Source organism: Alternaria triticimaculans, assembly GCF_023758025.1.
Source record: "Alternaria triticimaculans strain BMP 0046 chromosome Unknown scaffold_7, whole genome shotgun sequence".
Classification (NCBI taxonomy): domain Eukaryota; kingdom Fungi; phylum Ascomycota; class Dothideomycetes; order Pleosporales; family Pleosporaceae; genus Alternaria; species Alternaria triticimaculans.
This window is the reverse complement of record NW_026055964.1, coordinates 1,551,963-1,569,034: the sequence shown is the minus strand read 5'-3', so window position 1 is coordinate 1,569,034 and position 17,072 is coordinate 1,551,963. Positions and strand designations below refer to the sequence as shown.

General features: G+C 53.1%; 4 protein-coding genes across 4 annotated transcripts; 1 reads left to right on the top strand and 3 right to left on the bottom strand.

The window, feature by feature from the left end:
* Positions 1 to 512: 512 nt before the first annotated feature.
* J4E78_005887 (uncharacterized protein) lies at positions 513 to 3,908 on the bottom strand (the record flags this gene model as incomplete). The annotated part of the gene is made up of 1 exon (XM_049366502.1): positions 513 to 3,908. One exon carries the CDS (start codon positions 3,906 to 3,908, stop codon positions 513 to 515), a length of 3,396 nt encoding a protein of 1,131 aa, XP_049222228.1.
* A 3,861-nt stretch (positions 3,909 to 7,769) lies between these two features.
* Positions 7,770 to 8,834, bottom strand: J4E78_005886 (uncharacterized protein; the record flags this gene model as incomplete). The annotated part of the gene is made up of 1 exon (XM_049366501.1): positions 7,770 to 8,834. One exon carries the CDS (start codon positions 8,832 to 8,834, stop codon positions 7,770 to 7,772), a length of 1,065 nt encoding a protein of 354 aa, XP_049222227.1.
* Positions 8,835 to 12,267: 3,433 nt separating this feature from the next.
* On the bottom strand, positions 12,268 to 13,608 carry J4E78_005885 (uncharacterized protein; the record flags this gene model as incomplete). Its single annotated transcript, XM_049366500.1, has 3 exons — positions 12,268 to 12,687; positions 12,790 to 12,951; positions 13,009 to 13,608. The coding sequence occupies 3 exons, from the start codon at positions 13,606 to 13,608 to the stop codon at positions 12,268 to 12,270; spliced, it is 1,182 nt and encodes a 393-aa protein (XP_049222226.1).
* A 1,718-nt stretch (positions 13,609 to 15,326) lies between these two features.
* Positions 15,327 to 16,344, top strand: J4E78_005884 (uncharacterized protein; the record flags this gene model as incomplete). The annotated part of the gene is made up of 2 exons (XM_049366499.1): positions 15,327 to 15,345; positions 15,629 to 16,344. 2 exons carry the CDS (start codon positions 15,327 to 15,329, stop codon positions 16,342 to 16,344), a joined length of 735 nt encoding a protein of 244 aa, XP_049222225.1.
* Between the last annotated feature and the right edge of the window lie 728 nt (positions 16,345 to 17,072).

The window sequence follows — 17,072 nt, the reverse complement described above, 5'->3', positions numbered from 1 at the left end:
CTGCCACAGCGGTGGAATGTGTTGTGTTGTTTACCGTGCCTCACCGTGTAATGTAACTATGTTGAGGCGTTGAGCGTGGCTGTGCGGCTCCGTAAACGCCGGATGTATCGACACAACGTTTACTTCGCCTTGCGTTGTTCGATGCTCGCTAGGCATAACCTTGAACGACCAAAATGCGCTATGCGAAATGCGCTATGCGCGATGCGCTACGCACGCGAAGTAGATGTCGTGGGGCAAGTGAGTGAGATCTCGGGTGCCAACCGAGGCGATGTGGCGAAGGGGCTTAGTGCGGGTGACGGCTTCGTTTAGCACTTGTGAGAGAGGTCACGATGGAGGAAGATACGGGGTGTGGGAGGAACGCTAGATATTATGCTATACTGCACTACGCGATGGTGTATATGTTTTTATATACTATGTACACGCGACGAATGCGTTACTCCAAGTATGTTCAATGCACTACCGCCTGAAGCGCTTGATGGCGACAGAACCCAACGACCGTGTCAATCCATTTCCTATGAAAGGTCGTAGTACTCGTCAATCTGTTCTCCATGCTCACTGGAGATGAAATCCATTATATCATCCACCGTCCCGTCCAAGTCATCCTCATCCACTTCTTTGCAGTTGTCGCGGAGAAGCTGGATCAGCTGGTCCAATGCGGTCTGCAGTACTTGTGGAGTCCAAATGTACTTGCGCTCTTCTGCCACTTCTTCTGCAATCTTGTCCCAATTGAAGTCTCCGTCTTCTTCACGGTCATCGCGATGGTTTTGCAGGCTCGCGATCAGATCGTACTTGTCGCCCCATTGCATCTTGTCGCCAGTGGATAGAGTCTGTTTCGGGCCATCTTGTTCAGTCGACATCACGTTAAGCTGTGCCTCCTCGACCGGAAGCTCATCGTTCTCCGTTGGCGCCGAGACTTTACTGTCCTGCTCGGACTGGTCGTCGTCCGAGTCCTGTGATGAGCTGCTCGACGCAACGCTGCGTTGATCTTCGTCGTCTTCGATTGGGTCGGCGTCCTCGATTGAGTCCCCATTCTCCTGCTGTCCTTCGTCGTTACCGTCTCCTTGCGGTTGCTCTGGGGAAATGATCGGTGCGGTGCTGAATGGTTCATCTTCATCGGATGGATCATCCATCTCCTGCTCGGCGTCATCACCAGTTGTCGGTGATTGGGTACGGTTCAAGTCCAGAGCTGGATCGATCAGGGCTGGATCGATCAGAGCTGGATCTATTTGGGTTTCCTGCACAACTGGCTGGGTTTCCTCCACGACCTTGTCGTCGCCTTCTGCGTGCTCTGACTGATCGTCATTGGCAAGCTCCAGATCTGCTACTGACTCTTCAGAGACTTCAGGCTCGGGACGCTTCTCCGGTTCGTTGGCTTCCAGTGTATCGCTCTTTCGAGGACGTCCGCGCTTGTTGGACGGCGGCGAGGTCTTGGGTTGCTCATCAACATCAGCACCCTCATTCGAGTTCTCAATGACATCTTCTGTCTCAGTCGGGTGGGGCGTTCGATCCTCGTTGGCTTCGATACCATCGCTTTTCCGTGGTCGACCACGCTTCTTCTTTGGCGGCGAGACGTTTGATTGTTGACCGGCTTGAGCCGTCTCCTCCTCTGAGTTCTCGATCACATCCCGTTTCTTGGTCGGGCGAGACTCGTCGTCGTCGTCGGCTTCTGCGGCCTCGCTCTTCTGTGACTTTCTGCGCTTCTTCTTCTTCGGTGGGCTGTCCGCTTCCTTACTGGCTTGTCCTTCTTCGTCGGTGTTGTCAACAATGTCGTCGGTCTCTGCCGTGCGGAACTTCTTGGGCTTCTTCACCTTCGAGCCTTCACTCTTCCTTGGCCGTTTGGCTTTCTTGGGCGGCGGCAAGGCCTGGGCTTCATCATCCGAGTTGTCAATGACTTCCTGTGACTTGTCTGAGTGGCGAGGATTGGGTTTGGGTGTTGCGCCAACCTCTCCCTTTGGTCGTCCGCGCTTCTTAGGAGTAGGATCGGGGGTCGCAGATTTCGACGCAGCAGGCTTCTCCTTCCTCGGCTTGCGTTCCACCTCAATCTCTGGCGGAGATTCGCGCTTCTGCAGATTCCTCCACTTCTGTACGACCTGGATCCGGCTTCGGGTGTTGTCCATCTCGCGGCTGACCTGCTGCCAGTTGATATCCTTGATCGTGTATTCGTCAATGGGCGGTAATCCTTCTTCGGCGCGGTGGTCTTCGTCCCGTTGAGCGACCGTGGTGACGGCGCGGATGAAAAGATCCTCCTCTTCTTCGTCCCAGCGCGAAGACTTGAGCTTGTCACCATATTGCAAGTAGTCGCGCCACCTGTTTTGACAGTCGTGCATGGAGCGATCCCCCATGCCTACCGAAATGACCTTCCACTTGTTGGGGTGCATCCCGTAGAACTGTTTTAGCCGTTTGTCTTCCTCTTCCGTCCATACCCCCCTCTTGAACTGATGGTATGTTTGGCGGATATGTCTTCTCAATCTGTCGTGCGAGCGTTCTGTGCGGAGGTGCTTAATGTCATCCCAGAATTCCGCGCTTTCACGCGCGTCCTCGACGTCCTGCGGCGACCACTCGCTCTTGGACGATATAGTTCCGTCGCCAGTGTTGAAGCTGGGGTCAGTCGGATTCCATTGTATGATGTCCACAAGTTCAGACACCTCCAAACCTTTCCTCTGCTGGTAGTCTACGATAGCTCGACGGATGAGCTCTTCCTCGTCTGCTGTGAAGTCGCCGGAGCTTCGTAGATCTGGGGGGTGTTGCAGGTCATGCTCGGTGTTCAGTGCTCTTTCTGCCGCGGTACCAGATGGCGGATCTTTCCAGGTAAAGCTGTATCTGCCGCTCTCCCGCCTTGGTTTTGCTTTCCTCGCAGATGACCGCCTCTTCTTAGTCTTCTTCTTCTCTTTGAAATCGCTGTGATCATCACCGGACGGTGGAGCAAGGTCTGCCTCGTCACTGGAGACGGGCTCTCGCATGATGCTGTCCTCGTCTTCCTCTTCGCCCGACGGCTGAGCAGGCGTGCGAACCGGAGTAGGCCGGTTGTCGATAATGTCCTTGTTCTTCTTTGTCTTCTTCAAACTGAGACGCGGCTTAGGTGTAGCTGTCTGCGTGGTGCTTGCCTCTCCGTTCGTGGGACGCGGATCGTCGTCGGGGATCTCGTAGAGGTTTCTCGATTTCGCGACGGGGGTTTGCGGCTTCTTGATTCGTTTTAGTTTCGACTTCTGGACGGTCCGTGGTTGCTCGGCGTCGTCGTCTTCCCCGCCTCCAATGAGATCTCGTAGTGTAGTCAGCGACTTTGGCGTACCAATCTTTCGCCGCTTAGCCGATGAGGGTGTTCCGTCAGCGTCCCTTGCAGCAGCTTTGCGTGCATGTGCGTCGTTCGACTCCGGCGCGTCCGCTTCTTGAGCGCGCTTGTTCTTCGATGCCGTGTGCGAGGGTGAGGCTACCGCGTCTGCGATCATGGTTGTGTCTCCGTCCTGGTCTATGTCGTCGTCTTGCATAGCGTCGCTGAGAGCCCGATCGCGCTTCGACTGCTTGCTCTGCTTGTATGTGCGTTTGCCTTTGGTTGCGCTGGACGGAACGACGTGGCTGGACATGGGCGATGAAGCAGTCGGTTGCGCGGGTCGTCCGGGGATCTGGGAGTCGGGTACCTCGACTGCGGTCGAGTGGGTGAAAGCATTGGCAGCAGGCGATTCGGGCTCCGGCTGCGTCGCGGGAAAGGGAAAAGGAGATGATGCTGGAACGTCGTTCTGGGCTAGCATGCCTTTGCCTGGAGAAGTCGCGACACTCTTCTTCGTCAGACCGAGTGCGCTGTTCCGCTTGCGCTTCTTCTGGATGAGAGGAGAGGCGTCCTGGCTGCCGTCGACCTGGGAGAGGGTGCCAATGGAGCCGGCGGCGCCGATGCGCGTGCCCTTTTCGCTCATGAGCTGCTCTGACGCGGCGACGTCATCCATATCTGGGTCTGCCACTCCAATGCGTTAGTCGTGGCTCTGGGCGGGAAGGTGGAGGTTGATGGAGCGAAAAAGTGCCCATTAAAACGCGTCGAGGCCGTCTACTCACTAAAGTGGGACCTGCGCGCCGTGGCGGGGGAAGCTACCGTCGCGGCCTCGCGTTTTGGGGAAGGAACGGGCTGAGAAGAGGAAGTACCCATCCTTCTCCTCAGATCGCTGAAGATGGCATACCCGGGGCTGGATTCGAGCATTGGCGTCGTGATAGCCTTTTGCTGTCGCGAACTTTGTCGATAACTCCAAAAAATTGACGTGTCGCGCTGCGCGAGAGACGTTTCTGGTCCCTGACTAGCCAAACCCGGGCTAGACTATCTCCGACCCCGGTCCACTGATGCCCAGCAACTCTCCCCACTCCCCGCTCACTCCCTTCGTCCCGTGTGAGGTTCGCATATCCCGGAATGAATTCAAGCCATAGCTACTCCACGGCGCTAGCACTGTTCTGCACGTTCCAACAATCGCGACATCGATCGCAGTGTACACCCGAAGCCATTTCCCAGCAGAATGATTTCCAACATGACGAGAGACTGCCTCCTTAAGCACGTGGAAGTCGGGCCAAAGACGCTATAGTTCGCATTGCTCGTGCAGTAGTGAGACCTCGGAACCTGGAGGCCGTTTACGAAATGTAACTGGTCAACTGCATGCCCAGGACAGCCACTGAACATTACAAAAACGACGCAAGACTACTGGTCCCTATCATCTGCTGCTCGCACTTTGAATCCATACAATCTCGTTTCACTTGATCTATCTTCGCTCTCTCACTTCATTATCTAGCTGTTCCAAGGACGGTCGGTCGGCGCTGGTATGTATAGCTTGTAGCATCTTCTTAACTGTTCTACTCTCATACCCTCTTTCACCCATCACCAGAACGCTTCACAATAATTCCCGGCCTTCCCAATCATCGCATACCCAATCAGCTCCATCAAACCTTCTCATCAAGTTACTGGGTTGTCAGCGAATGAGCCGTTCGCCATTCCATTTGATCTCAAGACGATTGAAATGGGTCATCAACAGAAGAAGAACGAGACTCACCGTACCGAACGACAAGCCGTACTGTCGGGCCTGGACGCAAAAATCGACGGTCTCGATGTCGCGATCGCCGGTTTGATGGCAGAACAGCACACGTTGAAACGCGCTCGGAAATGCATTCTATCGACGCATGACGGCGGAACGAGCAGCTCAACCGACAACATTGCTCCAGCAGAGCCAGCTCCTGAACTGCCGGTGAGGCCTACATACCCTTCACCAATGCTTCGAGCAAGAAAGGTAGCGTCATGTCTCCGCCAGGAAGTCTTAATTCGCAACGCTATGGAGCGGGATAAGAGTCCGTCGCCCAAAGGATCCGTTGGCTTGCTATCGAGCGCCGAGTTTGAGTCCTCTTTTCCAAACCACAACATGCCCGGTGGCAACGATGACTGCAACGACGAAGGTCGTGGCGCTGACAACGACGTTGGAGATGATGTCAGGCCATCCGTTGAACGTATATCTTCTTCAACAGCGGAGAATCACTCTACACCTTCCTCAGTCACGGCAGCCCATGCGATCTCTCGCAGTACCACTCCTTCCCCCGAGATTGAGACGAACACACTCAGTACATCATCGCGCAACAGTCAGGGCGCTCATTGGCAGGCAAAACGAGTGACCAAACGCAAGTTGCAGGCGAATGCGGCCAAAGCCCGGGAAGTGCGGAGGAGAAAGATGAAGGAAGCGAAATCATCAGCAGTATGCAACTGAGACCTAGGTCCACAGGAAAGGAAAAGTTTCATGCATGTTGAGGAGTCTGAAGTTAGGCTGGAGTTCGGCGTTGTTGTCACGAAGGAAAAGTTCGGATGAGTTTGGTGTTAAGGTGATAATTGTAGTCACGAAATGAACAAAAGCTGTCCTCTTCATCCTGTTTACGTTTATCTCGATATTTTAAGTTTATCAATTTGTTCCCAGACCTTCCCTTATAGTCTCCAATTAAATTTAACGTAACAGCCAACACCGTGAGTCCAGGGGAATTCATCTCCAACATTCGCAAATCCCCCAATTCGATAAAATCCAGCCACACACAACATCGATATCCTACACCTTTGATTGCCTCATTGCTCCATCCATGGACCCTCCAAAACAGCTTATCACGGTATGCTAGCTATCTCTAGCGCGATGTAATGTGCTGAAGGGCTAAAGATCTGAAGTTGGTGACGTGTAGAGGCTTGGGACATGGATTCGGACTCCGCGGTGGTGGTGGATGCGACACAAGAACGTCAGTATGGCTTTGAGGGGCTTATCAAATAGGAAATCTCTCAAACGAACATTGCGCTTCTGGATTGCGCAGGTGATAGGTTGTTCTGGCCTTCGCTGAAAGTCCCTCGCATCTTGTCGCTGAATGTTTGGCGTCGGCCTTGGGAAAGCGGCAGCAGCCTTGACGCACGCGAAGACATTTCCACGAACGCCGCCTCTCTGTGCGCAAACACTGACAAGCCATGCATTCCATCATTTAATTACAGTAGACTTGGAAGCGTTCAATAGACGGTCAATCACAGTAGTACTAAGTGTGACGCGCATCGCTCTGAGTTCTTGTTCCTCCCACATAGACACCGTCGATGGGCGGCGGAAAGCGCGACGCGACGCGATGTGCAACTTCCTCCGCCTCGACACCACCGTCCCAGCCCACCAACACCATCATTTTCCTTCCTCAACCGACGAGACAAGCCCATCGCATCAATGAAAAAAAAAGGTAACCTGTCAGATTGCCATCAACGTCCTGCCTCCCAGCGCAACACGAAGTCGCAAACCAGTCAGCTGAAGATCATCGCCACGCACGCCGAAGCGTCCGTAAAAAAAGCCTCACTCCGGGACATCGAGGCTGATAGTCATCAACCAGGGTGGAGATTCTGTGGCTACTTAGAGTAACTCAGAAGAGGATGCATACTATTAGAAATGATTCTATGAAGTATGATCGACATGATGAGCAGAAGGAGGGACGGAGGGAGGGCGGTTTATATAGGCAGAGGGGGGAGGGCATGGGCCAGGGGCGCACGTGATGGCTAGGTGGTATTGGGAGGAGGATTTTTCACAAGATCCACTGTGCAGGGCCGATGTTGGCCGGGAAGACCTGTCGTGGGGGCTGGGAGTGAAATTTCTGTGGGTGTTTGTTCGGTGTGGGATCATAGCGTTCGGCCTGCGGTGTGCGGGCGGGCGGATTTTACCACTGTGACGCGTGTGAATGGTTGTTGTGTTGGTTTTGCGGAGACTTGTACCACGGCGAAAATGGCGGTCGAATCAGGTTGGGTCAGGGGCGGTGGATAGCCGGCGGGTCGCGACTTTGAAGCGTTGCGCACGACGAGAACACGAAAAGAAGACGAGAACATCGCTGGATCAGGTCGCTTCGACTTGCGGGCGATGAATTACGATGGCGACGAGCAGCATTTTGTGCCTGGATCGATGAGCTATCGTTTTACGATATCTCGTCGCGATGTGACACGTTATTGGCCTCTCGCTGCCAATCGTAAGTCGGTTACGCCGCGCAGAGGCTTCCTTCAACCGCTTGTGCTACTCCGTCACTACAATACCATGGAGCATACTTCATTTGGACGGTGGAGAATGACCCGCAATATTGGTCTTTCTCTGTCTATTGCCTATCATGCCTCCAGACCGTTGGTCGCAACTGCTGCGACGTTCAGCTTGACCTATCCCTCATACACGCTAGAGATTGCAGTGCAATGGGCTGGAGGATCCGATCGATCCATTTGGTTCCAACCGTGCGATAGGTCAACCGGCAGTCTAAGCAAGAGATGCTCAACCGACTCTTCCACTTCCGCGCTTCCCAGACTTCCGGTCGCCCTTGGGTGCCCCCTCTTCCTCCTCACTGTCCTCCACAACAAGCTTCGGCCCCGCGGTCCTCCCATCAAACCGCTGGCGTCGCTCACTGATATGCACATCCACCTCCCTCCCCCGCTTCCTATACCCCTTCACAAGCCACTCGCCAAACCTATACAGACAAGCCAACCGCCCCTCTCCTCCCTGGAGATGATTCACACCTTCAAGATACACCCTTTTAACCCCGCCATGTTCAAGCATCGGTCTGAAACCGAAGGCATCCAGAAAATCTTCTAGGTCGCGAGGTCTCTGGTATTGTGTGTACGCTCTATCGACGAGCTGGATCCAGTGGAATGACATGGCGATTGTCTCGAGCTGTGTGCACTTGAGCATTAGAGGGATGTCGAGGTTGCCGTCGATATCATAGTTGGCCCGGGTATACGGTATGTACTTTACGTGGGGGAAGTTGATGCGCTTGATGGCTGCGAATCCTTGGGTGGTAGCTACGCCATCGATCGTGACCGCGGGGAACGTAGAAAGGTAGTCTGCGAACCAGCGGGCGATTTTGAAGGGCTTCTTTGAGTCATATTTGAAGTCGAACCACTCGGTTGTTGAGAGCATGAAGAGGGTGACTTCGCACAGGAGCTGCTTGTTTGCAAACGCGAGAGCAGGGAGCCAGGGCGCGAATGTGGCGGTCGTCAGCTCCTCATCGGCATCTCGATCGCAGATGATGAGGTCTTCTGGCCAGCGCCAGGTACAACACGGATTGTTGTAATTGTCGACATGGAGATGCTTTGCCAGACTCGAGGTGTTGCGCGCATTCTCTAAATAGCTCTCGAAGACGTCGCAACAAGGCTTGCGGTATCTGAGGTGGCCATGATCCGCCAGCGTGGAGTCATTGTGCGCTGTCTCTAGGTGCAAGTACGCTGCGAAGATCTTGAGACGTAGCTCCGCGGGTAAAAGCAGGAACTTGGTGAACTTGGGCTCATGGACGGATGCCGTCTCATGACCGGCGACTTCGGGGATGAGCACAGCCTCTGTCATTGTCGCGTTGTGAAGTGTCTACTTCTTCCGTACTTTCGAGTAGTCGGTGATTATCATGATAGGTACCTAGGTAGCATGGAGGCCTTGACCTCCCCGCGCGGGTTGCCTGACGCCCTGCTTACATGGCATCTGGGCAAGATACTACACGTCACGTGATATCTTTCTCTTTGTAGACCTACCTGGGTAGTATCTAGGTGAATTCACTTCAGCGGCTGCGAATTGACACACGTAGGTACTCTGCTGCCTAGACTAAATGGTCAGTGCTCAGTCTCGCCCAACGTCATGTCTATCACCATATCCACTTACTGCATTACTCTCACTCAACGAGTCGCTACTCTCAACTCGAGATTAATAATCCGATATGCCGAAGTGTATAAATTACGAGGTAGAAGTATGTGTTGGACTCAAACGTCTTCGTCTACTTTACTAATCTATGATGACAGGACGCTATTTCTTCCGAGTACGTGCTCCTTGTCGCAAGAGCCACAGACCATGACGATTGCGTGGACCAATCCGATGACCACTCACTTCTCGAGGCTTTCCAAGATCTTCTCGAGGGCGTTGGAGACACCATGGAATACGAGACCGAATCCGTTCTACACACCACACCGAATGATGCGCTGGGTGATTCTTTCGCCCAACATAGTGAGAGCTCCAACCTATCTGTGGACCCATTCTACGAGGACCTCACGAAAGCTTTCCGTTATCTATCTTTTGCAGGTCTTTGGTATCTACGTTACGAGCCTTTTCTCCGCAAAACATCCGCAGACAGGGAGTTCACCAAGATAGCGAAGGCAAGCATGTCATACCTCAAGGACAACCGCGAATGTCGCTTTGATCCGTTCATGCCGTACCATCAACAGTACATGTCCGGGACTCTGGTACAGCTTTACAAGCATATGGGGTATGGTTCGCTCGGCGACGCTGTCTTTCGCCACATGACGGGCTGGTATGATGTATTCGACTTCGAGTGTGCGCGATTCTGTGCGCATTTATGGGACGGACACTGTACCTGCGGTTTTGTTTATGACGACCACGGCTCCATTGACATTCTTGCTTCACGCGATGTCCCGACCGCGGTGACATATATGCACCAAACGACGAACGACCTAATACCCATCGACCGGTTGGCGTTCCAGGATCTCGCAGAAAGAGTAGAAAAGTACTTGGCTTTCACCAACGACTACGATATCTGGCCGGATGCAAAAGTGGCAGCTTTTCGGGAATTCTCTGGTCCTGTTGTGGAATGGCTACACTACGAGAACGGCATTGAACGGATCGAGTGGACAGAATTCAAGGACATCGCTGCAGCAGTGACGGGATTTTTATCCTACGAGCCACCACCATACTTTCCCCACTTTTTACGATTGCCGGCTGAGATTCGAAAGATCGTTTACCACCACTATCTCTCCGGAAACGGCGCTGTATTCCTCTCCAGCTGTGATATCTGGGCATGTTGTATCTGGAACTATCAGTCGCTGACCGTTTGCAAACATAGCCAGAAGACTCTGACCCCAATCGGACAAGCTTACAACGATGTCGGACGTTGGTACGCGGCTTTGAGTCTCACATGCGGGCAGTTGCAGGGCGAGATCGTTGTCTTCATGCTGGAACGCACGCAGCAGATTGTTCTCAACCTCGAGAAGGGTGGCGGCGACGGCGGTGCGTGGTTCTACGACATTCTGGCTGCAATTCCTCGTGGTGACGGTCTGCGGGCAGTGAAGCACCTAGCCTTTTGTCTTGAGCATCTGTGCCACGACTCTCAGTCGTCACCCTATACAAAAAGCCCTATGGTGGAGCTCGCGCTTGCCTGTACTTCTCTCCGAGAAATCGAGTGGACAATTTATATCGAAGAGCTCTTCTGCTTTGACTCTTCAACCGGCTTGAGCAGCCCGCGGTCTGTAGACGCGCTACTAGATAGGTTCGCACTCCGCGCTTTGATCAATTGTGAGAGTCTGAAGCAGATTCGCATGAGAGGTTTTTATGAAAGTCTTGAATGGCAGCGTAGTCCAAGTGACTGGGACGTCCTTGACGGCGTGGGGAAGTGGTTGATGAAGGGCATTCTGGTTCGACAAGAGCGGCACATTCAGGTGATCCTACACCCTCCTGAAATTGACTGGTATGGACTAGGAATACTCGTGGAGCTAGATGAGACAGATGAGAAAGAAGTAGAAGATATGTGCAAGGCGAAGAAAGCGAAGGCTTTGCTTGCACCAGTGCAGGCGGTGCAAGACCTAGGCCTTTTGCCAAGTCTCTTTGGCGACAAAGTTTGAGAAGGCATCGCATACCTAGGTAGAGTAGGGTACAATGAATCTGCCTGGAAACATTTGAGGGCTATCATGATGCTCGTAACCGCTCCAGAATATGTGCTCACAGCACAAACCTGCCTACATCAAGCTCGCAGCGTCCCTCTCCCACTCAAACTCATCTTCATTCTTCCAATAATTAGTACCACTCTTCCTAAACCCCATCTTCTCCAACACTCTTCCACTCCTCGCATTGAGCTTTTCCGTCTCAGCGATGAACCTTCTTACACCCTTCTCCGCCGCCGCCCACTGCATGACCGCTTCCGCAGCCTCGCGAGCTACACCCTGACCCCAATACGCCGGCGCAACACCGTAGAGCATTTCGACCATCTCTTCCCACGGTGGTAGTGGATCGTCAGACTCGTCGCGTGGAGGAAGAGAAGTTGTGGTTGCATCTCGGACGCCTGCATAGCCTAGCCATTCCACGTCGCCAAGTATTTGGCATACGTTATCCATCTCATCCCCATCTATGATCCGGACTTTCTCGCTCGCATCTTTTAATGACCGACCCATATCATCGCTGACTTGCTCTTTCGGTCGCCAGCCAACTGCAAAAGTGCCCAATCCCCTCTTCTCCCAACACTGTGCAACGTCTCGTGTAGCGATCGACTTATGCATTTCTTCTTGCGTGCGCTTCACTACGGGAAACTTGTCGCCGAAGCCCATCTCGCAGAAAGAAGCGTCGGCGAGGAGGTTTGCGAAAAGAGTGACATAAGATGGGATTGAGATAGCCAATGGCGTGGGTACAACGATGAGTCGAGGTGTGACGAGGGCGAACCGCGAAAACGGTGTCGAGGACTGTTGTGAAGTCATCTTGAAGTGTGCCGGGATTGATGAGATGCATGAACAGTCTTGCGGATACTTGTACACTTGGAAAGATGATAGAAGAGATGACTCGGAGGGTCTTCCGCCGCAAGAAGAAGCCACTAAGTGTAATCCAGCCTAGCGCAATATGACTCAAAATGACGGAGAAGCACCGGGTCACCTCATACAAGGGAAAACCTGAACAGGTCTGCAGACTACATTAACATGACTACATGCAAAGTGGGTGTGCTAACATCGATGTAGACCCCAGGGGGTTCACTTTTTCCCTAGGTTGACGTGGGATGATATCCTTATCATCTAATCTAGGCTACCTTGTTCGCCTTCATTGGCTCGATTTGAAATGGCGAGAAATGCTTCCCGCGCATGCTGTCCCAGCTCTCCACCAACGCTTCACACCTCCGCCAGCTGTTGTCCACCACCTTTTCGTGCTCTTCAACAGTCCTTTGCACCCAGCCATCCCTCTCGTCTGCCACCATCACTGCTTCGTCGCCTTTGCCGGTATATTTGTATTCTTTCCACGGCGTCTCTCCATTCGCGAAGCTGTTCCAGGTTCGTGCGTGTTGGGTAGAGATGTCCTTGAGTCTTTGTGACGGGTAGCGGAATTGGTACGTTTTGAACACGTAGTAGACGTCGACCCAATGATGCGCTTGCTGCCAGAAGGGACTGGTGGCGAAAGGATTTCGGACATCGAAGACGTAGCGATAGACCTTCTTGTTTGTGTGCTGGGTGAGATATTGTGCTAAGAAGTGAGTCGGCGCTACAACTATTAGCTATATACACTGCATGATGCGGAATGTCTCACCATCGAAAACGACGTCGCCTACCCAACGTGCGCCTGCAGTTATGAACACGTTCTTGTCCATTTTCGGTGAGATACCGTAAGCTTGCTCGACGAGGTCCGCGCTTTTCTCGCCTAGCTGCTTTGCGATGCCTTTGAGGAAAGCGTCGGGGCTGACAGCAGCAATTCCTGACATCAACGTGACGCCCTGTATGTTTGGGTAAGCTTCTAACACTGGGTATCTGTCAGGGAAGCAGAAACTCACCTCAAAGCCAGTAGTACCCAGAATAATCTCGTTGACCCACTCGCATTTGCCAAGCAACTCGGGGATGCGGTCCCATGTCACAGAGCCCGCTTCATCACCAAACCATTCTGGCTCTTGAACCGAAAGCCACATATTATTAGCTGCTCGATGCTCGGCGGATGCTTCGACGATCTTTTGTACGTCCACCTGACGTAATTTCTCCAGACCTGCCTCGCCTTCTTCTTCAATCCCAACTCTTTTCAAGAAGCTGTTGTATGTCTCGCTTGCGCTTTCGGGTGATAGCGGTGCTGTCGTTGGCCCAATAATGCCAGACATGAGAATCGCTCTCTGGAACAGCGGACCCGAAGACGGATGTTGGCGTAGCATGTGGGCGCATATTGACATGGAGCCAGCGGACTCTCCAAACGCAGTAACCTTCTTCTTGTCCCCTCCAAAGCCCTCGATGAAATTTTGGATCCAGAGAAGCGCATTTCGTTGATCGTTCAGCGCGAGATTTGCATTTCCAGCCTCCGGAGTATGTAGATAGCCAAGCGCCCCCAAACGATATTGTATGCTCGCGGAGATGATGGGTTGACCATCAAGAATCGACTGCTCGACCATGAGAGACGTGTTGTGCTGCTCGTCAATTTTTCCGAGCACGAAGCCTCCCCCATGGATGTAGACTGATACAGGTAGTCTTGAAGATGGTGGCTGCTGCTTGAGGCACGAAAGCGGTACATTCACCTGAAGGATAGCACATTTCAACTCGTCCGTTGAGTGTGGAAACTTTTCGTCAGGGAAATTACCGCCGCCAACCGCGTCAATATTAAAGACTTGAGGGCATGCATGGCTGAGGGCGTTAGCTTCTCTTCCGAGGGAAGCATCAGGGCAAGTAATACCCATGTTCCGTGAAGTCTTTCTTGCCCGCAAGCGTATCCGAGAGAACAGACTGCTTGAAGCGAGCGGGGATGGTGGCGTATGGCACAGCGCGAAACTGAACAACGTTGTCAGGCGCGACGATGCCTGTCATGGGACCTAAGTCGGCATGGTGAAATGTGAAGGTCTGCGGTGCCTGCTGTTGTGAAGTCATATTTTCTGTTCGATGGTTCTATCACGCTATCGAGGAACCGCGAAGACAGGCACGGGATATATAAGATACCAGCGGTGTACGCAGACGACGCGGGGAAGAATACCATTTCTAGACAGCCTTGTATCTACCGGGAAGTGGGGACTAGGCCCGCCGAACCGGTCGGACGCGTAAGAAACATCCGATCCGCTTACAGAAATGCTCATTATCGATGCCTACAATGCTGCCTTGAGCCCCGTGATGCGCAAATTCCAGGATGGGTGGTGTGTCTGACAACGGACAAAATGCGCATATCTTGCAGTTGTAGTAGCTGGGACGTGCGATAGGTAAGGCCGCCGCTTGATATTGTGACTGCAAGTAAGCTTCAGCCCTTCGGACTCAGAATGACTGCCGAGACACATCTTTGTTGGAGTAGCGGCGGGGTTATTCGTCGGCACATCAACGCGCGAGACCGATGATGAACGGTTGTAATAGAGCGCCGAGAAGCGAGCCAATCAGTTCGCTAAGAAAGTGGGAGCGTCTCATCTCGCGATATATTGTACAACAAAGCTGTTGTTGCCTTCTGGCGTTCGAGCGGTGGTGATGATGATGATGATGACGTGAACGACTGCACGAAGAATGGCCGGTGGTCGGTGTTTGCGCTAGCTCGAATGAGTGCTAGCTGGCTTTTTCATTTCCAGACGCGTCGCGAAGCCTTCGAAGGTTAGACGCGTCCCATCGACGCGTCTGGCCTTCGCGACTAGCAGCGATGTTTAACAGCAGAAACGTAATATTATGTTCCAAGAACGGTACCTAGCGACAAGGTGGCTAGTACCCGCAGAAGAACTCGACAAGTGGGCGCCACGACCCAGCCACAAAACTCTGCACGCCTCATTCGTACCTTCTCGTCTTGTTATGCACCGGCCCTGAACAACAATACTGCCCTGCGATACCGCACGCTGACGTCGAAGCCCCCTAGAGGGAACACCAGAAGTCGAATTTGGAAGATCAAACGCCTTTACTGTCAATGTCTCGCTCCCGCGCCTATCCAGGTGACATCCACACCGCAAGATTACGGAAGGGCAACCTCTGCACGTATGTAGTGTAAGCTGGTCCGACTACTATGTCGTGACGACTGCAGATCTACTCTACTGTGATCCCAAGCGCTTACCTTCGATGTTTGTCATGTTTTACAGCTCAGCCTTTTTCTTGGTTTTCGCTGCATCTTCTCTCTTCGCTCAGGCCGCTGCAGAATGTACTCGGTTCTCCACCAATGGCTCGACGGCATCAACGTACGACTTCCATCGCTTCTACGACTTTAGGCAACTACATGATGACATCGATGGCGATGCGGCTTCTGCCTCGTCGTACGGAGAGGGTCACACGGACATGGAAGCAGCCAGCGGCCAGTCCAAGATCATTCAAGCTGCTCCTTGGGTTTCGGGCTGGAATGCGAGAGATTGGTATAGACCGTCGCCAAGGGATGATACGGTTGACATGTACTATGAACCATCCCGTGTATCAATAAGTAAGCTGGAGCTGATGTTGCGTCTACCCATTGCTAACCACCCACAGGTAAGAATACCGACGCGTCGCAGGATTCTACCTATCTTACCTTGCACACAACAAGACTTTCCGATGGAAGCCAGGTGGCCGCTGAACTAGACTTTGCGGAATACAATGTCACCTACGCCTCTATCCGCATGTCCGCACGCATCAATGGAGCCAGCGGCGCAGTCGCGGCCTTCTTCACATACCATGATGACACCAATGAGTCTGACATAGAGATACCAACTGGGGTCAAGGCTGACGAAGTGCACTACTCCAACCAGCCCACCGCCGACCCCGATACTGATGTACCCATCGACGGGGCAACCTTCAATGTGTCAATGGAGGACTACCAACCTACCTCGGACTGGAACAACTACAGGCTGGACTGGGTATCCGGGAAGAGCGCGTGGTACATGAACGGTGCGCAATCAGCTGAGACGGATGTCAATGTGCCCGATGCAGAGAGCATGATCATCTTGAGCCTTTGGAGTAACGGAGGCATCTTTTCGGGGCGTATGGATACCGGACAAGAGGCCTGGTTTGACATTCAATGGGTTGAGCTGCTCTTCAATACGAGTGCTAGCGCTAGCACCGATCCTGACGGGACTGTATGCTCGGTAGAGTCGTCGCCAGGCTCGCCGGTACCCAGTGGTTCGCGTAGCTTTCAGGATCTGGTTGCTGGGGGTATCTGGTGGGCCATTAGCATGGCTTCAGCTGTTAGCTTTCTGGTTTTCGTATAACGACACGAAGTATTTGTAAAAAAAATGAATTTATCTAAATCACTTGCTAGAAAATGCACTGCACCGCGCCGATGACCTCTGCAGGGAGCAAGACCATGATACGTTGGTTGCTGCGATCGTCGTTTCTGGATTCGTGGCGTACCTTCTGAACATGGATTATAGGTGCGGAAGCGTTAGTATCGACGGCATCAGGCACCCGACAGAGGCCTCGTTGATGTTTCCCATGAGAGCAGTTGGGAGGGTATTTTCTCTTGAGCCTGGCGTCATACAGCGTTCGGAGTGGCCCGCTGTGGATTTAATATCCCGGGTTTCATTACGCGCACGGCGCTTTGACCCATGGCGCCTTCCAGGACTACGCGTTGCTTGCGGGGAAACCGCGGAGGGTCGTCTAGGGAAGTCGCGGTGCGCGAAGCGGAAGTCGTGTCAAACGGAAAGCACATCCTGGATTCATCTGGTCAAGAGCCGCAGTCCCACCTTCCGCCCCTACCAAATTTCTTTTGACTCTTATCCACATCACTCAGTTATAGACTCCCTTAAGCACAGCATCCGAGACATCACCCACTATGCGCATTCCCGCTACTGCCATGATGCTCAGCATGCTCATGCTACTGATCCTTTGCATCCAAGATATCGCCGCCCTGCCAGCCGAAGCGTCCGACAACTTGTGGAAGCACATGACCGTACGTCGCTTCCGTCCGGATTACAAGAGTCAGGTACTGACGCAATTT